This window comes from Barbus barbus (assembly GCF_936440315.1).
Source record: "Barbus barbus genome assembly, chromosome: 38".
Lineage (NCBI taxonomy): Eukaryota > Metazoa > Chordata > Actinopteri > Cypriniformes > Cyprinidae > Barbus > Barbus barbus.
Window position 1 is genome coordinate 2,976,553 of NC_136716.1, and position 25,517 is coordinate 3,002,069.

Below are 25,517 nucleotides of genomic sequence, written 5' to 3' on the forward strand. Positions count from 1 at the left end.
CAATTACACCAATACCCTGATACAGATCAGAAGGCTGGATTAGCCCCACTCTTTGAGGTCCAGCTACTTCTGCAGATTCCTGAGATTGTGTTTTGTCCGTCGTTGGAGTTCAGTGCTTCAGACGGCTTCCATGATCTGGTGGAGAGCCTCATCAATAGCATCTTTAGGATCTCTGCTCTTGTGCCACGATTATCTGAGCACAGTGGTTTCCCACACTATCAGGTACTGAGCCAAACACGTCACTTCATCTGGATTTAGATACTGTGAATAGGTGTCTGTGCCATGATACTTCTGCAGGGATTCTGCGGGTCTTACAAGTTTTTGACTGTACTAAAGCATAAAATACCATAATATGTTTGCAGATATTTAGAAAACATGCCAAGTTCACATACTTGTGTCTCCAAAAAACAACACTACTGTCAGTTATATATAAATGGCTGTTGTCAGCAATCGGAACGTCAATATTTTAGAAATATTTGACAATAATGAGCTTTTATAAAGGTATCACCTTTGGTTTTGGAGGTTATCCCAACTCCAAATTTTACTTTGATTGTATGCTTGTTTTCATTAACCAATTAGGCAAGAAGTAACAGCTGTTCTTGAGTCCAGTTTGGTTTTCTGTCTCATGGTTTTCTGTTTCATCTCTTACTATCAGCCATGATTATTTTACATTGTTAATTAAAAGCCTGTTTATATGCATATTCACTCATTTGTTTACGAGAAGCATACAGGCTGACAATTAGCTGAACATATATATATATATATATATATATATATATATATATATATATATATATATATATATATATATATATATATATTGTTTGATTAGCGACACTTAGCCTGTATAAAATCTTTATTTGAATGTGGCAATTAACATTTTTATTTTTAAACCTTTATTTGAATAAAATATTTATTTGAATATGGCAACATAACATTGCGCTCTGCAATATTTCTAGGAATAAATCTCTGACAGAGACCCCTAGCCTCTCCTATCAGCCAATCACTGTGTCCATAGTAAGCATGCTGACATCATCCATAGCAACGAGGTCAACCCTGCCCTTAGTCTGAGTTTAAGACTTCTCTCTATTCCTTAGTACAAGTTTGTCTCAGCAGCTTTGTGAATAGGTTTTAAGAGAAAACTCTTACTCTAAAAACTTTTACTGCTATTTAGGAGAACTCTTAGTGGTAAAATAAAATGTTTTGTGAATACGGGCCCTGTTCTGTAATTTCAGTGAAAATTCATGATTCACTATCAAGAGGCAGATCAGATTTCAGAGGCAGATCAAGTCTTTACATTTTGATAAAAGATCTTGAAGAGAATATCTTTTTTATTTTATTTTTTAATTGTGCACAATGAGCCCAGAAACACATATTAAGAAAGTAAATGCAGTGGATTTTGTTTTCATGTGGCTTAGCAAGTGGTTTATGGTCAGATATGTTTACATAAAGGCATCTTGTTCCTTCAGGCTGATATGGAGGACATGGTGGACTTTGCGGAGTGGAGGCATCTTCTGATGGAGCGCGTGAGGAAAGTGATGGGACAGTGCTGTGAGTATCGTAACAGCCTGGAACGCCACGCTTACCTCTACGTGGACGACCGGAAGGAGTTCATGCGTCAGTTCCTGCTGTACGGTCACGTGCTCACGAGCGAAGAGGTCGAGACCCATGCCGAGCACGGCGTCCCAGAAACCCCTCCGACTCTGGAGTGCTTCCGCAAGCAGGTGGACTCATATGAGGCCTTATATGAGGAGTTGCAGCGGCTGGAGCCTGTCCATGTGTTTGAGAGCTGGATGAGGGTGGACGCACGAGCCTTCAAAAGTGCCCTGCTCAACGTCATCAGAAAGTGGAGCTTCATGTTCAAACAGCATCTTATTGATCATGTGACGAACAGGTAAAAGCACTGAGTTCCTAATTACATTACAATTGTGCATCAGAGCCAGTTTAAGCAGTGCCCTATGATTTCTACAATGTGGAAAACAGACACAATCATGTAATACAATTATAAAAATATAATTTTCTGTTTAATGCAGAATGTCACAGAACTGGGCAAATTTAGGATTAATAAATCAAAAGTAGATCAATACACTTAATCAAATGGACATATGGACTATAGCCTGTGAATATTAAACCACAAAAAGACACAAGTTCAATTGAGTAAACATCCTTTTTGATGATTAAAATAACATTAAAAATTAAAAAGGAAAACACAATTTGGAAAAATAAAAATGGAATCTGAAAAAAAAAAAAATGTAATTGTTGTAAAACATTTATTAAATTGTTGTTAAATTGTGTAAGTTTCATGATATCAAATTATCAGACATGCTTTATGAGTGTAAAAACCTAATTTAACAATTAAAATGGAATCCAGAAAAATTAAAACAGAATTTAAATAAATAAAAAAACAGAAGTAAATAAATGCATAATAAGAAAAAAAAAAAAGGAAAAAAAACAAAACAGGTTTCATAGGGCCATATTTAAGTTACCAAATGGTCTGCCTGATATTTTTGATGTCTTGTCTGATCTGTTATGTTTGTGGCTGTAGTCTGTCTGACCTGGAGGGGTTCATCAAGCTGACGGAGGCTGGTCTGTGTAAGAAGGTGGAGGAGGGTGACTATAACGGTCTGGTGGAGATCATGGGTTACCTGATGGCAGTTAAAGAGCGACAGAGCACTACAGATGAGATGTTCGAGCCTCTGCAGCACACCATTGATCTGCTGAAGACTTATGAACAGGAACTCCCAGAGGTGGTGTACAAACAGCTAGAGGTACGTGTGTCCATAAAATAATACTGAAAACCGGTGAGAGAAGTTCAAACTCACTGTTTTACTGTTATCTGACTGATAAAGCCATTAAACGGAGGCCAAGATTTAACATGACAATCTCTATTAGCAATAACTATTCTGTCAACCTAATGTTCTGTGGGTAGATTATGAATGTAAAGTGTTATTTAGACCTGTGAGGAATTTCCATGATTGTTCTGGGCCATATTCACATAGCTAGTGTATATACGTATCTATATATATATATATATATATATATATATATATATATATATGTGTGTGTGTGCGTGTGTGTGTGTGTATATAGTGTATATGTAGCTTGTGTAATATATGAAGCAACCCAATAAATTCATTAAACATATTACATTTGGTGATTTAAGACAAGATTGAGGTTATCTTTATAACTTTAAGATTTTTTTTCTGTCTAGACAGACAAGTTCAGCTTTTAAAAAATGCATCTTGAGACCTTGCTTTTTTTTAATAATTTTTTTTATGAACAGGTGCTGCCGGAGAAGTGGAATAACATGAAGAAGCAGGCGGTGTTGGTGAAGCAGCATGTTGCTCCGCTGCAGGCTGGCGAGGTGGCTAACCTGCGCAGGAAATGCGCTGCATTCGATGTGGAGCAACACACCTTCAGAGAGCAGTTCCGCAAGAAAGACTTTTTCAGGTACATGATACAGTCTGGAGGATAACCGTAATCATGGCTACAGCAGGGACGGAAACTAAAGGGAGATTTGGGAAAATTTTATGTCGTAAAAAGGAACAAAAATTCCCCTAAATTCAAGATAAGGCAGCAAAAAATGCCCCTGCACAATTAAACTAGATCTATTACAGCTGTCATGAATCAATAAAAGTGAAATGTGAAATTAATGAAAAGTATCGATTTCAGCATTACATTTACACTGAGTGAATTCGGAATCTGCGTTCACAAATTATCTCATCATAAACAAGTGCAGAACAGATGTAAAATATTAATTTCTCAGTGTAGATGCTTTGGTGATTATGGGAGTTTATGCGAAAGTACGAAACTTACATTTTCAGTGTTCTTACTTATGCTTCAGTGTTCTTTACTCACATTCTTTGTATAATATATTCTGCTTTTATTTAACATATGCTACTGAAATGTGAAGTAATCCGAAAAGAGTACTAAACAAATTCATAAATGATTCTTAGCTTGTTTTGTAGCCAAAATAATTTTCACCACATAAAATTAATCGACATTAATAATCATTGTTACATTTTCAATAATCAATAAAAATGATTTTGTAATGATATTCCAGCTTCACCCAAACAAGTCTGTGTAAATCAACATAAGCACAGCTTCTGTTCCAGCTTTGCAGAGTAAAGATGGCTTCATTGATGTTGAAACAATTGATTGGTATCAGTACTGTCATTGATTAAAGTAACTGGTCAAATTTAAGTATTTTACATTAAAAGAAAATAGCAACACTGATACGTAATAAAAAAAAAATTGCCTTTACAAAGGTAAAAATGCCCCGTAAATAAATTTCTGGGTCATATACTGGCCCTTAATGGAAAAGTTCATTTCTGACCACAGTCACTAACATGCATTCGTCTCGGTTTGTTTTCAGGTTTGACTGTGTGAATACACATGAGATGCTGGATGAAGCACACGACCAAATTCAGGAGATGGAGACCACAATGGCCGGGCTCATTGTGTCTGCCAATCTCTTTGAAGTCAACATATCAGACTACAGACAGCTGAAGCAGTGCCGCAAAGAGCTGCCCATTCTCAAGGAGCTGTGGGATCTGGTCTTGGTGGTCCAGTCCTGTTTGGAGGCCTGGCAGACCACGCCCTGGAGACAGATCAACGTGGACGACATGGACATGGAGTGCAAGCGCTTCTCTAAGGAGCTCCGCATGCTGGACAAAGAGGCTCGCTCGTGGGACGCCTTCAACGGGCTGGATGGCACTGTGAAGAACACACTGGTCTCGCTTAGAGCTGTCGCTGAGCTCCAGAACCCGGCCATCCGTCCGCGCCACTGGCAGCAGCTGATGAACGCCACGGGAGTGCGCTTCACCATGGACAAGGACACCACGCTGGCCGACCTGCTCCGCCTCAACCTGCACCACTTTGAGGACGAAGTGAGGGGCATCGTGGATCGCGCCGTGAAGGAGATGGGCATGGAGAAGGTGCTCAACGAGCTGGACGCCACCTGGACCAGCATGGCGTTCGATTTTGAGCCTCATCCACGGACTAACATTCCTCTGTTGAAGTCCAGCGAGGAACTGATCGAAACGCTGGAGGACAACCAGGTGCAGCTGCAGAACCTGATGACATCGAAGTACATCTCCTTCTTCTTGGAGGAGGTTTCCACGTGGCAGCGGAAGCTCTCTGTAACGGACTCCGTGATCTCCATCTGGTTCGAAGTTCAGAGGACGTGGAGTCACCTGGAGAGCATCTTTATCGGTTCTGACGACATTCGTTCTCAGCTACCAGAGGTCGGGTTTGCTGATGTGTTTCTAATATTATTCCTTCTTCTTTGAATATTCACCCGATACGCAAATTTGCAGGAATGTACAAAAGGCATACTAAAGATAAAATGTGAAACAGACATCTGAGATGTTTTAACGGAGAGCCGCTCAGATTCAGGGAGCATCTTGTCCTGCCCTCTGGCACTGTGTTCATAGATCTAGATGAGAGATGAAAATGTCCATCGTATGCATTTGGCCGAAAACATTTGGGTAATTACCATTGGGCGCCTGTGGCCAGACGCACAGATGTTCCACAGAATGTCAGAGGTTGTTTTGGGTTTTTCTCTCTGGCAGATGAAGTTGTTTCGACTCATTCTGTCATGAATGTCTCCACAGGACTCCAAACGCTTCGACGGTATTGATACTGATTTCAAAGAGCTGACGCACGACGCCAGTAAAACACCTAACGTTGTGCAGGCCACCAATAAACCTGGGCTCTTCGACAAACTGGAGGACATTCAGCGCAGGTCTGCAGCTGCTGTTTGTCTGATTTACTCAACTTACTCTCTGCAACTTTAAGGAATAGTTTACTGCAAATTTAGTCATTATTTAATCACACTTCTGTTGTTCCAGCCACAAATGTTTTCAACTATAACACTAACTAGAAAGTTTTAATAGTCGCTCTACACTGCAAAAAATTGTATTAGTTCATTAATAATCATTTTCGTCCTCAGTACTTTTGTCTTGTTTTCCAGTACAAATATCAAAACATTCTTAAATCAGTAAGATACATTTACTTGAGAAGCAAAATGCATCAAAATGTTGTTTAGAACAAGAAAAAATATTAATTCAAAGGATTTTATCGGACCCTTGTGCCAGATATTTTTTCTTGTTGTTAATTTTGTACTTAATTTTGATACATTTCTCAGAAAACAAGACTGAAGAATATCTGATGTCATTTTGCTTCTCTAAATGTATCTTGATTTAAGAATGATTAGATATTTGTCCTGGAAAACAAATCAAATACACTGAAGAAAATAAGTTCACACTACAGTTATAGTGATAAAAACACAGAACAATTCATGGGAATCACTTCAGAGCAATTTTTGTCCAGCTGATGAATGATAAAATCAATGCCAATCAGAATCCATCCGACTTTAAGCACTCGGCCATGTAAGGTGGCAGATGACAAAACTGCAGCGCTTGGAATAAACGTTAGTGTGTGCAGCCATAGACGCTAACATACAGTACTGACAGTATCGTTATCGGCATCAAAAAAGGCCAATAAAGCTTCATGAATCTAAAGAACTTAATATGCCCTTATGCTATATTCCACATCTTCTGAAGCCATACAATAACTTTATTTTATCATCACTGATAACCCCCTGCTGGATCTCATGAATCTTATTCACATTCACGATCAATTAAAAATCACACATTTGGACATTATTTCATCATTTGTGTCCAGTGACTGACCTTTAAAATCCTCATTCAGGAAGTGCTCATTTCAGAATGCACACATGAAATGCTTCAGTGTACCGTGATGCTTTGCGCTAAACCGATTATCTCTCAGATTTAGAGTGTGACCATCATTCACCTGTTCTTGCAGATTGTCTATTTGTGAAAAAGCCCTGGCAGAGTATCTGGACACCAAGCGCTTGGCCTTCCCACGCTTCTACTTCATCTCTTCTGCTGACCTGCTAGATATCCTGTCCAGTGGCACTGACCCTCACCAGGTACATCTGCACACAGACCATCACGTAAACACATAAAATCACATGTTTATGTGCCTAAAATCATTTAGCATGACTTATACAGTGCTTATGGCCAAACTGCAGTGCAGCGCAGCCATTATTTGTCTTTTGCACCCACTGGATGGCAGTGTTGATTGCGGTTTCTTAAGTTGTCTTGAAGGCACACAGCAAATTTTCCATGTCACATTAGGACGAAATTGAACCGAAATAGCAGCTGTGCAGTTGTGAAGCCGTACATTTTTTCCCTCAGGTTCAGAAGCATCTGTCAAAGTTGTTTGACAATATGGCGAAGCTGAAGTTTGAAATGGACGCAGGCGGAAAGCCCACCAAGACGGGGCTCGGTATGTTCAGTAAGGAGGACGAGTACGTTCAGTTCAACGCGTCCTGTGACTGCACCGGCCAGGTACAGCCAGCCTCTGCCTTATTTACCCACAATGCACCGCAAAAGTTTTTTTTGTTCTGCAGCATACCAGTTACAAAAGGCATTTTAATTAGGAGATTTTCATTTATTGGATGACACATGAAATAGTGATACATGCTGCATGCTTGGCACATTGTTACAGACATGAATAATAACTCAAATCATGTGCTTTGTGGAGATGACGCGTGCCCAGATTTAAACCGAAGATGTATAGTATGGCCACAAGTGATGTCTGGAGAGGATATTTCTCAATATTTGCTTTTATTGACCCTACAAGATCAAAATATCTTGAAGAAGAAAACACTAATTTGGTTAAGCTATTTAACTGAGAAAATGATTAGGGGAAAAAACTAACAAAATACAGTTCATCACGGAATATGGGTTTATTTTACTATTCAAAAAACTGGATAGAATAACAAAAAGCTTACAGGAAATTAAGCATACATCTAATACAAGAACATAATCAGTTATTAATATTTAGTTGTTTTTGATTACAGCAGGCATTGTCCATGGAAGAACTCAATATTTTTTGCACATGTGGTGTAATTTGTCATGTTTCACTGCACAAAATGCTGACAAAATCCTTAATACAGTCAAGTACCAAAATGGATTTTCAAGCATCAAAACAATACAAGTTTAATGCAGCTTTATTATTTTTTTCTTGACATAAATTAGAATGTGTTCTGTTTAATTCTGAACAATAAATAAAGATTATAATACATTTTTTACCATGATTTACAAAAAAACAAAAAGTAGTTTATACAGTATACCAGAAAATCTTGTCACGCATATTTAGAACAAGAGACTCTTGTCTTATTTAAATACTGTACTATTTTACTATTATTTAAAAATAGTAAAATACTTTTTTTCTTTTTTTTTAAATCAATCTTTGCCATGATCCTTCAAACCACTAGCTTTTACCCATTTGACAGCAACATTTTTTTAGCATTTAAATATAACCAAATTTAGCATGGTCACTCAATCTTTTATATATTTTAGTAAATATAGGTCAGAAGTAGTATATTGTTTCATTTTTACATAAATATAGCTATTATGCTGAATGACAATTATGACATTATTTCACCCATATTTTTCACAAAAGTTGTATGAAACTTTAGTAGACAGTTTGGTTGCATTAAATATGTTTTCTATGTATATAAAATCACTTTGGTAAATTGAATCAGATGCAAACATCAAAATGTGACATCTTGTCTTTGACCCAGTAATCAAATGTTTGAATAAAGGATGAGGATGTCCATTTTCCTAGACCGGACATCACTATTGGCCACTGCTGTACATGAGTCACGTCTGCGGTCCAGAATATCATAGAGACTCAGAGACAGGCTCTTTCACAGAGAAACACCACTCATGTTTTCTCCAGCACATGTGGTTATAAATGTGGTTATGTTTGGAGGATCTGCTGTGGATTAAGGCTCAATCTAATCCGGCTCCTGAAGTTCTGTATTCCTGTGGAGTTTTACTCCATCTGCTTGTGGATGATTAGTTTATTTCTAGTGGAACCAATGTACAGTATCAGGCTGCTGCCAAACCTCCTCACGTCTGGAACCGTGTAACGCTTGTTCAGGTGGAAATGTGGCTGAACCGTGTTCTGGACAGCATGAGGGCCACTGTGCGTCATGAGATGACCGAGGCCGTCGCCGCCTATGAGGAGAAGCCCAGGGAGCAGTGGCTGTTCGACTATCCTGCTCAGGTACTGACTCAGCACCTGTAAACATCTCTAGGCCGGTTTCCTCTGAATGAGAGAGTAATTATGAGGAATTGGAGATATTTCTGGCAGTATTACTATCTATAAGCCTACGGGTCTGTCTGCATGTGCTGCTTACAGAATCAAGCCTCATGAAAGCCTGCTTTTTGGGAGTTTTTCATGTTTTGCCCAATAGCAATGGGGCCACAGTGGATGTCTGTGTTTAAATCATGGTTATTTATTTTATTCAGTGGGGCTGACACATTTCAGACCAAATCTGGGATTCAAACTCTCATATAAAACTGTAAATAAAAGTTTAATGAATTTGAAAAATGTAAAATGAAGACATTCAGGCCAGTCGTTATTTCTCAGAATAAATAAGCAAACCTAAGAATTCAAATAAATTAAAAAATTGCAAAAAAAAAAAAAACATGGTCCAACCAACATGCAGAAAAATGAACATTTTAATGATTTAAAATTGTTATATAATGATATTTTTAAATGTAATATTTGTAACTTAACTTAAACCTTTAAATAAATTAAGATGCATATTATTACTTTTTACTTGATGTTTTCACCACATGACATTTTAGTCATAAATTGTAACCTTTCTTGTTTACGTAATTGTTATTTTTTTTAAACCATATGAAACCAATATAAATACAAAGAGTAGAAAGTAAAAAAAGCAAAGAAAGCAAAAAGAAAGCAAAAGTTATGCGTTTTAAAATGAAAACACACTACTGTAAACGGGGCCTGAGACATCCTGACGTTCATGTTACCTTTAACTATTGTTATGCTGATCATGTATTTTGGCCTAGTGCAGAACAGAAATGCGTCATCTGTTTATTTGGATAGGTGGCACTCACCTGTACTCAGATCTGGTGGACTACTGATGTAGGAATGGCGTTCTCCAGACTGGAGGAGGGATATGAGAATGCAATGAAGGAGTACTATAAAAAGCAAGTGAGTCAGTTAAACACACTCATCACCATGCTGATCGGCCAGCTCACTCCCGGAGACCGGCAGAAAGTCATGACCATCTGTACCATTGACGTCCATGCCAGAGACGTGGTGGACAAGATCATTCAGCAGAAGGTACCGTCTCATCTTTCCTATTGTCATACTCTATCCTTGACACTGAGTTTCCTTCAGATATCTGCAGATGAAGATTCAATACTGCCTCCATAATCAAAGTCTCAGTGTGCTCCCATGTATGGTCTCATATTTTGGTCGCACTCGAAGATGATATGGTAGGATAAAAAAAGAATGAAACTGCAACAAATTCTAGATTGTTTGAACATTTGTTGTTTTGTAATCTACTGCAGGGGGTTTGCAAAATGTTTTAATGTCAGACAGTCTAGGCATAGTAGTGTAGTAAGATTTATGCTGTAAAGACAAAATGAAGTAATTGAAATAATTCTTCATTGTACTAAAGCCAAAGCAATTCATATATTATATGGAATATATTTAGCTTGTATTAAGTAGAATTGTTTTTTCTCTACACTATTAATGTTAGATGTATAAACATTTCCAATTCAATTAATATCAACTTAAAATGTAATTTTAGTATGCTTTTCATAATCAAAATTGTTTTGAAGAAATTACATAGGTATTTGTTTAGAATATTGTACATTGCAAGAGAGGAGAGATAAATGCACAGAAATAAATAAGAAATATTTTGTTCACAAAACTATAGCTGTGAATAGAATAAAATAATTGCAATGAATCTGAATTCATATAAAATGGAAGTTTTTGGTAACACTTAAAGCCTTTATGTACTGTATAATGCATTATAAAGATATTCAATAATGTATGTTATAATGCATTATATCTTTTCATAAAAAATTGCATCTGATTTAAAATGCATTATACAATTTGCAGATTTCTTGTTACATCTGAAATTGTATTTTTATTGCATTCATTATTGCCTTGCAATGCACTTTAATAAAAATCAATAAAAATACTTTCATATGGCATTATATATAAAGGCTTTAAGTAAAGTGTTACCTACTTTTTTTATTTTCTGATATTGTCCAGGGACTCTCCTAAATGCTACTAGAATCAGAATTTATTGCAAACGCTTTGCATAAGTCATGTGAATCATCTGAAAACCAATGATGGCCTTCAAAAGACCAAAGCTGAAATGGTCTGAGCTTTGAGCAGTGTATTACAGTGCATGAGGTGAATGCTGCAGCGGATGCAAGAGTTCACTGCAGTGACCAGCACTAGCGTTAGTCATGTGAAAAAGCCTGCAGGCGTCTCATAAGAGGATATTCAATACTGCCTCTATTTGCCTCCATTTTCCAAGCCTCAATGTGCTCTCATGTGATTGCTCATATTTTGGTCTCACTTGAAGACCCGCGGTTTAGTAGAATAGAAGTCCTAATGAAAGCGCCGTAGAGTGGCTCAGAAGCGCACCAATGTTTTTATCCAGCTCAGGTGTGATATTTTCCTCATGCTAATCCTTCATAATCATCTCCCTCAGGTGGAGAACTCTCAGGCCTTTCTCTGGCTGTCCCAACTGAGGCACCGCTGGGGCGAGAGAGAGAAGCACTGCTTCGCCAACATCTGTGACGCCCAGTTCCTCTATTCATACGAGTATCTGGGCAACACTCCACGATTAGTCATCACGCCACTCACAGACAGGTGAGACGCCAGAAAAACACAGCTTTAGCTTTAGAGTGACTCATTTGAGGAGCCATTAGAGAGCGAACGCGTCCCATCAGATGCCCTTACGCTAAAGGAAGACGGCAGGTTGCTCAGGCGGGTCCGTCTCGACCCTTTGAAACCATCACAAAGCAGAGACGCTGCTGTTTGATAGTCAAATCAATGACAGTGCGCTTTCCTGAACATATGGTCAGTCTCTGAGCTCTGGTGACCGAGTCACACGCCTGCCTTTCATTCACACCGAACCGAGACGATGCAAAAATACAACACCGGGGCACAGATGGCTCCATTAAGATAGGGCGGCCGCTGAACGTCATTCATGTGCACAGATGCTTACTTTATAGTTGTTTTACTTAACCTGTAAATAAGTTTTCCCAAAATATTTCACTTGTATTTTGCTTAGTTTATGAACTAAATCAGAATGTGAACCTACACAAGCTAAACAAACACTATTCCATTAGACGCACGGGTCCCACTTAATATTAGGTGGCCTTAACTACTATGTACTGTCTAAATCCTATCATTATTATCATTAATCATTTGGTACGATGCACTTATTGTGTATTTACATGTTTTTACATTGTACTTATATTTTTTAAAATTTCTGTACTTACATTTATAATTACACTGTTGACCCATCCCTTATACCTTAACTCAGCCTTAAACCTACCCATACTACCAAACCTGTGTTTTGCAATATAATATGAACACAATAAGAACATTGTACTTATTTTTTTATGTAAGTACGTAGTAGTTAAGGCCACCTAATATAAAGTGTGACAGACTCACACTTTTAAATTAGGGATCGCAAGATATTATTACACTACTGTTCAAAGGTTTTAGTTTATTTATTTATTTTTTTCATTAAACTTATCAAAAGTGACAGTAAAGACATTTATAATGTTACAAACGAGTTCAGTAACACTTTATTTTAGGGTCTCTTAACTAGTTGCTTATTAGCATGCATATTACTAGAATATTAGCCATTTATAAGTACTAATTAAACACATATTAATGCCTTATTTTACAGCCCTAATCCTGCTCAATACCTAAACTTAACAACTACCTTACTAACTCTTAATAAGCAGCAAATTAGGACTTTATTGAGGGAAAAGTCGTAGTTAATAGTGAATTAGTGTTCCCTATTCTAAAGTGTTACCAAGATTTCTATTTCAAATAAATACTGTTCTTTTGATCTTTCTATTCATCAAAGCATCCTGATACATTTACATTTACGCATTTAGCAGAGGCTTTTATCCAAAGCGACTTACATTGCATTCAAGTTACAGTTTTTACATTTTATCAGCTTTCCCTGGGAATCGAACCCATGACCTTGGCGTTGCTAGCGCCATGCTCTACTATTTGAGCTACAGGAAAGATCAAATGTATCACGGTTTCTACAAAAATGTTGATGTTTTGAACATTGATAATAATCAGAAATGTATCTTGAGCAGCAAATCAGCATATTAGAATGATTTCTGAAGGACTGGAGTAATGATGCTGAGAATTCAGCTTTAAATTACAGTTTACTACAGTGTATATTCACATAGAAAACTTGTAATAATATTTCACAATTTTGACTGTTTTTTAATCGAATATATGCAGCCTTGGTGAGCATTTCCTTTCAAAAACATAAACAAATCTTACCGAGCCCATTCTTTTTAACTGCAATGTATGATTCACCTTTTTCATAATATACTACTGACAAAACTCATGATGTGTCTTTAAATACATGTTGTCATGTACAGTAGTAACTAGGGGTGGGAATCGCAGGGTACCTCACAATACGATATAATCATGGTACATAACTCACGATAATATCACGATACAGCAATAATCGATATATTGCAAGACAATCATATAATGATACATCACGATATCTGTCTATGAAAACAAAATGCCTGTGAAAAGGTTAAGTGCAAGTTTTCTTTCTTTATTCAAGTCCAAACTGTTAAAAAACAGCAAAAAAAAGTTCTGTAAATCAATTTTAACATGTTAAGTAAATGAATCATTTTATTCTTGGACTTCTTAAAAGCTTACACTTTTCTCTGGGTGTAAACCAACAAATTTAACTGCTTATCAACTTTATATATGCCTGGTACATTTCAAAATTTACCTGAAATGCTTTCTCAGCTTTTCCTCTCCTCTCATCATAAAAACAGTGCCCTGCACATATGGCATGCAGGGAAAAAATAGCCGTTCGCATCGCGTCTTTTGCGCGCTCAAGTTCGTTATTTCAAATGTAGATGCGCGACAAGCACATACACTTCTGTGCCACATAAAGGCTCTGACAAGGTTTTGTTTCACCGTCCATGCCATAGGTGCAGATTTATGTTTCTACCGGTCGGTGCCCACTGTCCTCACACTGCATAACGCGCACTTGTAATATCTGAGAGAGAAGGGAAAACTGGACGCGCTGGCAGTACTCTCTCTAACACGGGGATGCCCAACCCTGTTCCTAGCGATCGACTGTCCTGCAAAGTTTAGCTCCAACTCTAATCAAACACACCTGCCTTTAATTTTCACGCGATCCTGAAGACCTTAATTAGTTGCTTCAGGTGTGTTTGATTAGAGTTGGAGCTGAACTTTGCCGGACAGTCGATCGCCAGGAACAGGGTTGGGCATCCCCTGCTCTAAGGAAATCCACCTTCGATTCGAGCGGAGAGGCTACTCATGGACTGAATATGCTCTCTGCAATAATAACATGATCGGTGCCTATGGCCTACGCTGATAGCTGTTCTGGCACTTCAGGGGCAGTTTTTTTAGTTCTCATCTCCATAAACATATATAATATAGCAGTAGAGCTAATACAGTGGCTGGAAATCTGTTTATCCTTCGGTTCCCCGTGCTTCACCATCTTCATAGAGAACGTGGTTCATGGTTGCTCAGAGTGCTTTGGAAAGAAGCTGGAAATGGCGCGGCCGCGATTTCCACGCATTTTTAGATGCTGGAAGCAGGGAAATCTATTTAGAGCACCTTAATGCATTAATGAAAATATCAATATTTGGTGCCAGATATCGATTCTCGTATCGCATGGAGAAGGATCGCGATATATCGCCATATCGATTTATTGTCCAACCCCTAGTAGTAACTAAACTAATTTAAGTTCAATATAGCACAATGTGTTTGAACTGACTCATAAGCATCATTCGTTAGGGTTTTGACTTTCTGAAAAGAAAAAAAAACGACTTCATAAGAATCATTCGTTCACATGGAGTCCACTGGATCTGCTGTAGTGTTTCGATTTAATATAAAGATCCGGCTCATAGGAGTCATAAGAGTCAGCCAGTTCTGATCGAATTGTACATTTTCGATTCACTAAAGAGGAACAGCATTAGATTATTCTTCCTGAACCAGCAGAGGATGTTGATTCAGGAGCATTGCCTGTTTGTGTAAATCACATAAAACAGTGCCATCCTCACCTATTAATGCAAATGATCTTCAGTGAAGGACTCTTCAGGGGTAAAGGCTTGCCAAATAGCCTTACTTAAACACATAAAACCCCTCCGTTCTGTACACAGGCCATCAGTAAATACACCAAACTCAGTGTTAAAGATAAGGTAAAACCTGATCCATTTAGCAGAGCTCCGTCTACCAGAATCGAGCTGTTTGCTCAGGCTGATCACATCAGCAGCACACTGTAATAGCAGGACTTTGGCCACTGGCAAATACTTGAATTTGAGGAAGTCTGTATTTAGGTGATTGAACATTTGTGTTTGTTTTGCTGAAATGTGTTTTTCTCGGCTCAAACGCAGGTGTTACATAACTCTGACGCAGTCGCTGCATCTTATTATGAGTGGAGCCCCAGCCGGTCCGGCCGGCACCGGGAAGACCGAGACCACCAAGGACCTGGGCCGAGCCCTCGGCATCATGGTCTACGTCTTCAACTGCTCTGAGCAGATGGACTACAAGGTGACGAGAACAGAGAATATCACAACTGTACACGCTCCTGGGCTTTTCTTTATTGGGTTGTGCTGTTTCTTATATGTATTTGCCAGATCTTACTGATATGGGTTATGTAGACCACCTATGTTCGAATGCAGGCAATGCAAATGTGCTTAATTTAATCTTCCAGTTCCAGCATGACGAATAAACAGAAACGGTACAGTATCCCACAATGCAATTGGACTTGAGTATTCTGTAGCACTAGTAAAAACCAGAAGCACTGCTAACTGATCCCAGTGAAATACAGCTGTGAAGTATTATTAATAAATCATTGTTTGACAGTGGAGATTACTGTATGCTGACCTGACTCAAGTCATGTTTACGTTTTAAACATTACAGAATTGTTTCAAAGCAGGCTAATAAACAGAATCAATGATAGAAACGTCATCAAATATGAGACAAATTCAAAAGCAGCTCAACTGAAGACAATTTTAAAAATGGATTCGGTTCAGTTCAATAAGTGTTCAGTAAATTTAGTAAAATCCATCAATTATGAAAACAAAGTCAATTCAGCTGTAAAGCAGCACGAGAAGTCAATAGTTCATTATTCAGATCAATTCAGTTTCGTTCTCATCCAATAGTGTCAGTGCAGTTAAATCAATAATACAGTATTACTGAATATGAAGTGTCCTTTAAAACCTGAAATATAATGATAGGATTTCAGCAATCATGAATGTTTTCTGTCAGCTGTTTAGAGTCAGAACTAGAAAAAGTAGCAAATGAATCACTCAAATCTTGCTAAATGATCTGAAGTGGTTCACGATTCAGTTTGGACAGTTCACTCGCAGGCTGAATAATCTGCAGTGGTTTCTCGCACTGCAACTGGATACTTTATAAGACAGAGAACAAAAAGTAGCCCTGGATGAAGTGATTTTTAGCTACAATGCATTGTACAAAACTTGCAAATGCCTTATATTGTTTGTTTGCAACAAAGTAAGTCTTTATTGTTATACAATCCATTTGTCTATAATAATGTTAGGACATGTTTTGATGAAAAGTTTGAAATGCTCTTGGTAAGAATAGTACAGTGGTTTTCACGTTCCCAACACAACCAGTCTCGTTTTGATCAGAGCAGCTTGTAATCAAGTTCACAGCGAGCTCTTAACTCCAAACTCACTCCACACCTCACCTAATCCCGTCCTTCATCTCATGAGCGATTTCTTAATGTACTTCTCCCATCACGGGCTCCAGCAGATTAGTAAAGCTCCAATGACCGGCTTTTATTTACGTCTGAAGCCTTGTCAGTATTCAGGCCTCATCTGCGCTCCATATAATAGAAACGCAGTGTTCTTCTGCTGCGACTGAAGAGAGGAGAAGACGGCCTCAGAATCACAGACGCCCACAATCAATCTCCGGTCATCTCTCATCACGTCTCAGCCAGCGCTGCAAACACACACATGAATATGAATGCGGGTTTGCAAATGCTGGTCATCCATCCAGAAAACGTCCGCTTAGCATTTGTTGTTCTTGTTTATAAGCTGGAATTTCAGCGGAGCAGGAACCGTGAGGTCGTTTCTAGTAAACAAAAGACGCCTGCATAATTTCACATGCTTCTGTTTGTTGCGGTTGATGCTTTCCAGCTATGCACATGTAACTCTGTGCCTTCTTTGTCTCTCTCAGTCGTGTGGCAACATCTACAAAGGCCTGGCGCAGACCGGAGCCTGGGGCTGCTTCGACGAGTTCAACAGGATCTCGGTGGAGGTGCTTTCAGTGGTGGCGGTGCAGGTGAGTGACTTGCACCCTGATGAATAAACAACAGCATTAACTCGATTTATGCCATTGGCTTAGAAACCTGGAAACTAGGGCTGTTTGTTTGGGGGGTTTTTTATTACATGATGCACCAATTAAATAATCGAACGAATTGCAAAAGAATCACACATCAAAAGAGGTTACCCCCAAAAGGTCTTGTAAAGTCATTGTGTTGACTAAGAAAAGCATTAAACAGACATAAAAAAAGAAGTAGCTTTAGAAATAAATATTTTGATTCAACATAATGATAATAAATGTATGTGTATATATATATATATATATATATATATATATATATATATATATATATATACACATACATATATATATATATATTATAATGAATGTTGAAATATGAAATTATTTATTTTTTCATGAGTGATACTCTCAAACTAAAACTACACTGGTAGTTTTGATCCCTCTGATCCCCCCGATGGACGTCAAGACTAGATGTATTAACCTAGAAAGTAACCTATGCATAAAATGGAGTAAATTACTTGAAAATATGAAGATGCATTTCTGTAGCTGACATTACCTGAGAGGTTGAAGTAAATACACAATATCACACAACTCGAGCTAGAGAGCTGATTTTTTCCTGAATATCTGCACGAATGCAAATGTGATATTGATTTAACAAGAGAGTTCAATAAACAGTAAATTAATAGTGTTACATTTTAGACACAATATTGTCAATATTATCTTGTTTTTGAGCATTTTTGATAATGAAAATATTACCTTTAAAGCCCTAGCAGAACTGTTTGTGAAATTGATCAAAATAACAATATTCAGTACAACAATATTGTGTCTAAACTGTGTCTATCTTCTTGGTTATTTAACTGTTGTATTAATCAACTTCATATTTGCAATTGTGCAGGTATTGGGGAGAAACTGCACTCTTGCTGCTGTGATATTACTGAACTATATCATATGATATGGGTAATTATTTTGCGCTCATATCTTGAATTTTCAATAGACTCATAAAACTGCATTTTAATAGGCTTGTCAGTCATCCTGCATCAGGTTCATCAGCTACTGCATCAATGTAAGATGATGGACAGGTCTGGACGGGCTGGCTTTATTAAGAGCCTTAATCTTTTGAATGCATTATTTTTTCCATAATTAATCGCACCAAATTAAACCATTAAATCGACAGCCCTACTTGGAATGCAACCAGGGAAGGTTTTTGCCTAAAAATAAAGATATAATGCATCAGGAAAACACTGCATGAGAAAAACCCAGCCTTTGCGATTCACTCAACAGTTACATCAGCTGCTTATATGTCACATCCTCTCATAATGCCGTGGCATCTGCTGTTGGCCATTGAGATTTTATGCCTTGCAATTCAGAGTTTACGCAAGGATGCGGCAGCGCTGCAGATGCACGTACCGTAGTCGAATGAATCATCTTCATAACGCTGGCAGACGTAATTTGCTCACAATAGCTATTATGTTGAAGATGATGATGGGCATGATTATAAAGAGTTTGATGTGTAGCTGCTCGTTCATCTTGAGACGCTTTTTGTTGTGATACAGTACGACGGGTTTTAATGGCCAATTCCTGAAAAGGTGCACTTTTTCCTTTGAAAGCGAGAAAGACTTGTCTGAAATGTCAGGACATTGAAAAGGTGTGATAAAAAATGAATTACCTTTTTCTTTTGTAGTGTTTTCAGAGAGCAGCTGTCACGAAGAACAATTTACAGTGAATCAGAACATCATAGTAATGATAGCGAGGCGTTTGTCAGGCTGTCTGACAGGAAGCGACTGACGTTTAGCCTTATCCTTTTGAAGTAGGAGGATATTTTGCTGGAATTTAGTCCATTCAAATTTTACTCTCACTAAGACAGATAGAATCAATTTTCCATTTGGTTAAGATAAAACAAACAGAAGGGCCTCCAGACGTATCAATATTGAGACAAATTAACCACCTCCAGCGTTCACCTCACCGCCGCTCCCCATGGGAGGGAAACAAATTTACAGAGGAGTGTCCCCAAATATCAGGCAATTCGTTTACGGACAATGAGGCTGTTGTCAAGGCAGGCAATTCATAGAATAGGAAACAAAAATGAACATTCTGTCCTCATTTACTCACTCTCTGTATTGATGCACATGATGGTTAGAAAAATGTCTGAGCTGCTGTAGTCCATACAATGGAATTGAATGGGGACCAGGACCAAAAACATCCTAAAAAAGAGATTCATTGAACTTCAAGTCACAGTAGCGCTTTATACAATTCAAGTGGTTTCAAAGCAGTTTACAGTAATAAACAGGAAAATAACAAAGATTTCAAATTCATCCAGTACGAGACGAATTCAAAATCTGCAGTACAGCCGCTCAATAGAAGACAATAGTGTCATTATTCAGATCAATTCAATTCTACTTTAGTTCTCATCCCAGTAAAATTGATAATAGAATTGAATATTTTTAGGAAGTTTAAAAGTAACTTTTGAAGTCATATGATAATCTTGCTTCATAAGCCCCTTTCACACAGCAAAACCAGTAAATTGCTGTAAAATTACCAGAATGACTTTACCGGTAAATGCAAAAATGCACTGTTCACACAAACAACGGCGTTCCGTCTTTTTACTGGTAAAGCACCATTCATACATAAGTGTTTGTTAGTGTTTTAATTTTTGTGTCAAACGTTCACATTTATGCTTTTGGCCCAGAGACATCATATTAGATGATTCTAGACATTTGTTTGATTTTCGTAAACAGTGTGGAGTAAATGCGTCAGAATGTTATGATTGGCCCAGAGTAGACGTCTTACATCAGTGAGTTCTGAACTTGTACGTGCTCATACCGGTAATCTCATTCTGCATTCACACAGCGCACATTACCGCTAATTTACCGGTAACATTACAACTTCTCATACCGTAAATTGCCAGAACAATTTTACCAGTATTTTTGAAAAGGTCCTGTTCACACATGATCTCTTAACAGTAATTTACCATTAATTCACCAGGAATTCATTAGGACTGCATGTGTGAAAGACGCTATAGTCACCATTCACACCATTCATTGTTTGGAAAAGAGCAGCTTGGACATTGGACATCTGCTTTTGAGTTCAACAGAACAAAGTCAGTCAGATAAATAAAGATAACTAATTTTTTTTAGTTTTGAGTACCCAAACCCTTTAATATTTCCCAGTAATTTCCACTCTTGTGTCCCGGTCACCCTCTTAGGCTCTTCTGCTGTTTCAGCTCTTAATGCAGCCTGTGTGTGGCTTAGTTGCTCTGCTATAGAACAGCATGTAAAATTCATGAAGGCAGTGTATAGTGTGAGGCTTGGAGTTCACGTAAGGCCATGGCAGAGTAAAACCTCATATCTTATTCCATCAGCTCTCAGCAATATCTGACTCACTCTTAATGTTATATGTCAGTGTTTATCTGCTAGCAGCCTGAACTCTATCAGACTGCGTCTTCAGTGCTGCGAGCGGCTGAATCATTGCTGTTTCAGACACTAAACCCTTCCTCATGCGCTGTTGACAGGTTAACCGTTCACTGTAATCCGATTAGATCTTTTTTTGATTGTCGCTTCATAAAATATTCCATTAAAGCACAGCCTGCCTGTATCCTGATCTAGTATTTGTGCTTCCCATTCCTCTCTCTCCACGCTGACCAGTGGCTAATATGAATTTGTAATATAAAATTTAAATTTGATTATTTCATCAAGGTCAGTGGAGGGAGTGAAAGGAACAAGGATTTGGCCGTTTAAACACATTTACGTCCTAGTAAGACATGCTTCTTGTACTGTAGGCTGTAAATGAGTTATAGAGCGTAACCGCGATCACTCACTTCTCAGTGGCCTTGCTTCTGGAAAGATTTTTCACATTGATTTTCTCTAAAAGGATTTTAAAAATTCTTAAAACAAGCCATTAACCAAACAGCTCTGCATTTCTAGAAGTCACTTTGACTTGCCAAAAAAAAAAAAGAAAAGTAATCAAAATACTCAAATTAATTATTTGTGAAGCATGTAGTAATGATAATAGTAATACATTTTAAATAGTTTTGTTATTGATTAGAAATATAAAAATACTGTTTTAAGTTGTAATATATGTACATTAGATTTTTTAAGTTTTTTCCCATCTTTGCATTCTTTACATTTATTATTTTCTGTTTCTTCTCTTCTTGCCATTTTTATGTTTGTGTTACTTTATGCTCAGTGTTGTAAGATTTTATCAGATTTTATGTACAGTATATGCAAAAAAAATCTGTTTTTAAATTTATTGCAAATCATTCCAACATGTACAGAAACAGAAAGTCACAGACAAACTTGTTTACATTGTAATGCTTTATTTTAGCAAGCAGTTTCTGCTGAGCTCCTTTGCCTCAGTTTGGCTTTTTCGAGCTAACATTGACCTCTCTGTCTCTGTTAAACACAATCTGCATTACGCCTTCATCAGATGTTTAAATAATTGCTAACAATCTCAGAGCTCATGGTTGGCCTCTCTTAAAGCTTTATTTTTATTAAGTGAATGAGATTTTGACATCCAGCTTCCTGTTGTGCTCTTTGTGCTCTCTTGTGTTGATTTATTCTCTCTTTCTCATTTAAGTGCAACTAACATACATTCTGTTCCATTTACATTTATATTGCTGATGTGTGATCCATCAGGTCAAAAGTATTCAAGATGCCATTCGAGACAAAAAGAAGAGGTTTAACTTCATGGGCGAGGATGTGAACCTGGTCCCGTCGGTGGGCATCTTTATCACCATGAACCCGGGCTACGCCGGCAGAACTGAGTTGCCAGAAAACCTCAAGGCTCTCTTCAGGTGCGCTGCGGATTTACATTTCATTAGGTGCAATTTGCTCTTAAAGGGGAATTCTGCCATTTTAAATATCGACATCTGCATCCTGGTTATAAGGAGATTGGATGCACCTGTGCTTCTTTATAACACAGATTTAAAAATATTTTTTGCATTTCAAACAATAAATAACTTTTTTCCCATTAGATCTATTTTCCTCTGTAGAGTCAGCATTCATGAACACATTTTAATTTGACCGCCTATACTGTAGTTTATTTTTGGCTGCATACTCATAAACATAATTCATATTCATAAACATCAAGCTCTCAAACACAGATGAGCTGCATTTCCAGCCAGGTGTTGTTCTCCATCAGATGAACATTTACAACTAATGCAGATTGTTAATTACCATAAATGTTTTGTTTGTTTGTTTTTTCTAATGTGATGCCTTTTTATTATTATATTATGTTATATTATATGTATTTTTATGGATCAGGCAGATATCAGTGCCATTAGGAGACAAGAAAGACGGTCAAAAGTTATGAAAATAGATGATAACTAAAAGTACATATAGTAATATCACTGTATGATATTCAAAAATAAATGGGTTGCACTTTATTCTGATAGTGCACTTTAGACAATCTACCAACTACAAGTTACATGTCAACTAGCAGTCATTATAGTATTAGTAGTCTATCTTCTTAATATCTGCTAACACTTTATTTTAATGTACATTCTACTGATTATAAGAAACTTTGCAAGAACATGTCAACTTATTCTACTAACCCGAACCCTAACCTAACATTTGACTAATACTCTAATGAGAGTTAGTTGACATATAATGTCTGAAGTGGACTATCAAAAAGAAATGTGAGCAACAAATGTTTTAGTGCTGGAATAAGCCGTGTAAATACATGTCTGTAGTCGGTTTCTGTATAACAGACTGTATGTAAGAGTGACAGGCCTGATCTGCATGTATGCTGTGTTTGACTCAGTCATAATGTTGTGTTTCTGCAGGCCGTGTGCGATGGTGGTTCCAGATTTCGAGCTCATCTGTGAGATCATGCTGGTGGCCGAGGGTTTCCTCGAGGCTCGACTTCTGGCCAGAAAGTTCATCACTCTCTATCAGCTGTGCAAGGAGCTGCTCTCCAAACAGGTTTAGACGTCTCACACTATCGCTCCAATGCAGTTAGCAGCTGTGTCACATAAAGGCTTTGACATGTTAAGCCAGAGCAGTTTGTTAATCTGTCATTGGGATTTTATTTGATTGCGATGTTATGAGACTCCCAATTGCTTTGTAATAAAAATGTTGTCAATCCTGCTCTCATACTGCTGTTACTCTATAAATAGTTTTTATCTACATCTGATACAGACTGTGAAAGTGAGAAATCAAAGCCTTTATAATTCACAGCGTTTCTGCTGCTTGATTCTAAGTCTCTCTCATTGTCGTTCTCTTCTCGTTTTTTGTCAAACTTGTTTTCTCGTGTTTTTCTCAGGAACAGTATGACTGGGAACAAGCTAATTCATTTTAGCAACGTGCTAAAACATGTTAGAAACATGCTAATTCATGCTAGATGCATGTTAAAAACACCCTGACAACACGCTAATGTATGTTAGCAACATGTCAAGTGTTAGCCATATCTGAAAACATTCTAGTAAATGCCAAATCATGTTAGCCATGTGCTAAATATGAGCTGTTTCTCATTTCGGAGGCTGCACTCTCCGGAGGTCACATTTGTAGGCTTCATGTATGTTATTAAGGACATCTTATTTAAGAAAAGTAACCACAATAAAATTGATTGTTATTCCTTGTAAGATGTAAAATGTTGTCATTTCTTTTTTTTTTTTTACTTTGCAATTTAATGGTTACTTTTCTAAAATGAGACTGTCCCAATGATGTATGCAGCCTTCAGATGCAACCTCTGGATGATGCAGCCTCTGAAGTGAGATACAGCTATGCGAGCAAAATGTTAGCATAATGTTAAAACATGCTAGAAACATGTTAAACATGCTAGCAACATGCTAATTCATGTTAGCAATGTGTTAAAACATGGTAGACACATGTTAAAAGAGTGCTAAAACATGCAACTAATGTTATAAGTCAAGTTATTCTAGTAACGTGTTAAAACATGTTAGCACTGTGGTAAATCATGCTAGCAATATGCTACAACATGACAACAATGCGTTAAATCATGTTAGCAAATTGTTAAAACATGTTATAAGATGCTAGCCATGTGCTAAAACATGTTATTTTATTGACTTTCTCTTTCTTCTCTGAATAAAACCCTCAAACTTAAACCTTTTTGAAGTTATTTGAAACTTTCAGACCTGGCTTTGTCAAGCCAACATCAAATTTTGTCATCAAACGTTCCTCGTCTAGTTATTAGTCAGTGTGTAACAGCGTTTCAGCTGCTGTAGCTGCACTGATTCCACTCTGTTATTCTGTGATTCAACTCAGTGAGTCTCTCTCGTTGTGTTTATCTCATTGTGTTTTCCCATGTCGTCCTATTTCAGGATCACTATGACTGGGGCCTGCGGGCCATTAAGTCGGTGCTGGTTGTGGCTGGTTCGCTGAAGAGAGGTGATCCGGGCAGAGCGGAGGATCAGGTGCTGATGAGAGCGCTGAGAGACTTTAACGTCCCTAAAATTGTGACTGATGACATGCCTGTGTTCATGGGCCTGATCGTGGACCTGTTCCCAGCGCTTGACGTGCCCCGCAAACGGGACATGGACTTTGAGAAATTCGTCAAGCAGTCCGTGCTGGATCTCAAGCTGCAGGCTGAGGACAACTTTGTGCTGAAGGTGATCTATATACTAATATCCTGATCTATATTTATTTTGGAAAACTTTTACTTCACTGTATTGCATAATATCTTTTTCTCCACTTCATTTCATAAAACTATATCATTCCTCCTCATTTCAAACTCAAGAATTCGCCGCTCCCTCTGAGATGCAAGATTCTTTCTGATTCCAACTGATTCTTTCTAATGAACCTGCTAAATCGGTTAACAAATCACACTGAACGATTAATTCGCAAATCAGACTGATCCGATTGCAGCTGTTCTTGAGTAAGTATAAAGTGAATGTAGTTGATGGCATGAAAAGTTACTAATGCCGAATTTTAGAATTGATTATTATAAATAAAATCTAGTGTGTTTGCATAGCTTTCCTCTTAATATTAAAGGATTAGTTCACTTTCAAATTAAAACTTAAATAAATTTGATAATTTACTCACCCCCATGTCATCCAAGATGTTTATGTATTTCTTTCTTCAGTTGAAAAGAAATTAAGGTTTTTGATGAAAACATTCCAGGAT

At 37.6% G+C, this 25,517-nt stretch overlaps 1 protein-coding gene across 1 annotated transcript in view; it reads left to right on the forward strand.

Moving 5' to 3' along the window:
• Nucleotides 1-25,517, forward strand: part of dnah9 (dynein, axonemal, heavy chain 9) — a gene marked incomplete at its 5' end in the record, with an annotated part of 106,009 nt that overhangs the window by 15,745 nt on the left and 64,747 nt on the right. Inside the window, 16 exons of the mRNA XM_079398499.1 lie at nucleotides 26-222; nucleotides 1,470-1,894; nucleotides 2,546-2,768; nucleotides 3,284-3,450; nucleotides 4,376-5,246; nucleotides 5,616-5,746; nucleotides 6,829-6,955; nucleotides 7,224-7,376; nucleotides 8,980-9,105; nucleotides 9,955-10,194; nucleotides 11,585-11,745; nucleotides 15,522-15,678; nucleotides 17,332-17,436; nucleotides 22,071-22,228; nucleotides 23,219-23,357; nucleotides 24,716-25,003. Of these exons, the coding sequence (XP_079254625.1) occupies nucleotides 26-222; nucleotides 1,470-1,894; nucleotides 2,546-2,768; nucleotides 3,284-3,450; nucleotides 4,376-5,246; nucleotides 5,616-5,746; nucleotides 6,829-6,955; nucleotides 7,224-7,376; nucleotides 8,980-9,105; nucleotides 9,955-10,194; nucleotides 11,585-11,745; nucleotides 15,522-15,678; nucleotides 17,332-17,436; nucleotides 22,071-22,228; nucleotides 23,219-23,357; nucleotides 24,716-25,003 (3,668 nt within the window). The remainder of the gene's footprint in view (nucleotides 1-25; nucleotides 223-1,469; nucleotides 1,895-2,545; nucleotides 2,769-3,283; nucleotides 3,451-4,375; nucleotides 5,247-5,615; nucleotides 5,747-6,828; nucleotides 6,956-7,223; nucleotides 7,377-8,979; nucleotides 9,106-9,954; nucleotides 10,195-11,584; nucleotides 11,746-15,521; nucleotides 15,679-17,331; nucleotides 17,437-22,070; nucleotides 22,229-23,218; nucleotides 23,358-24,715; nucleotides 25,004-25,517) is intronic.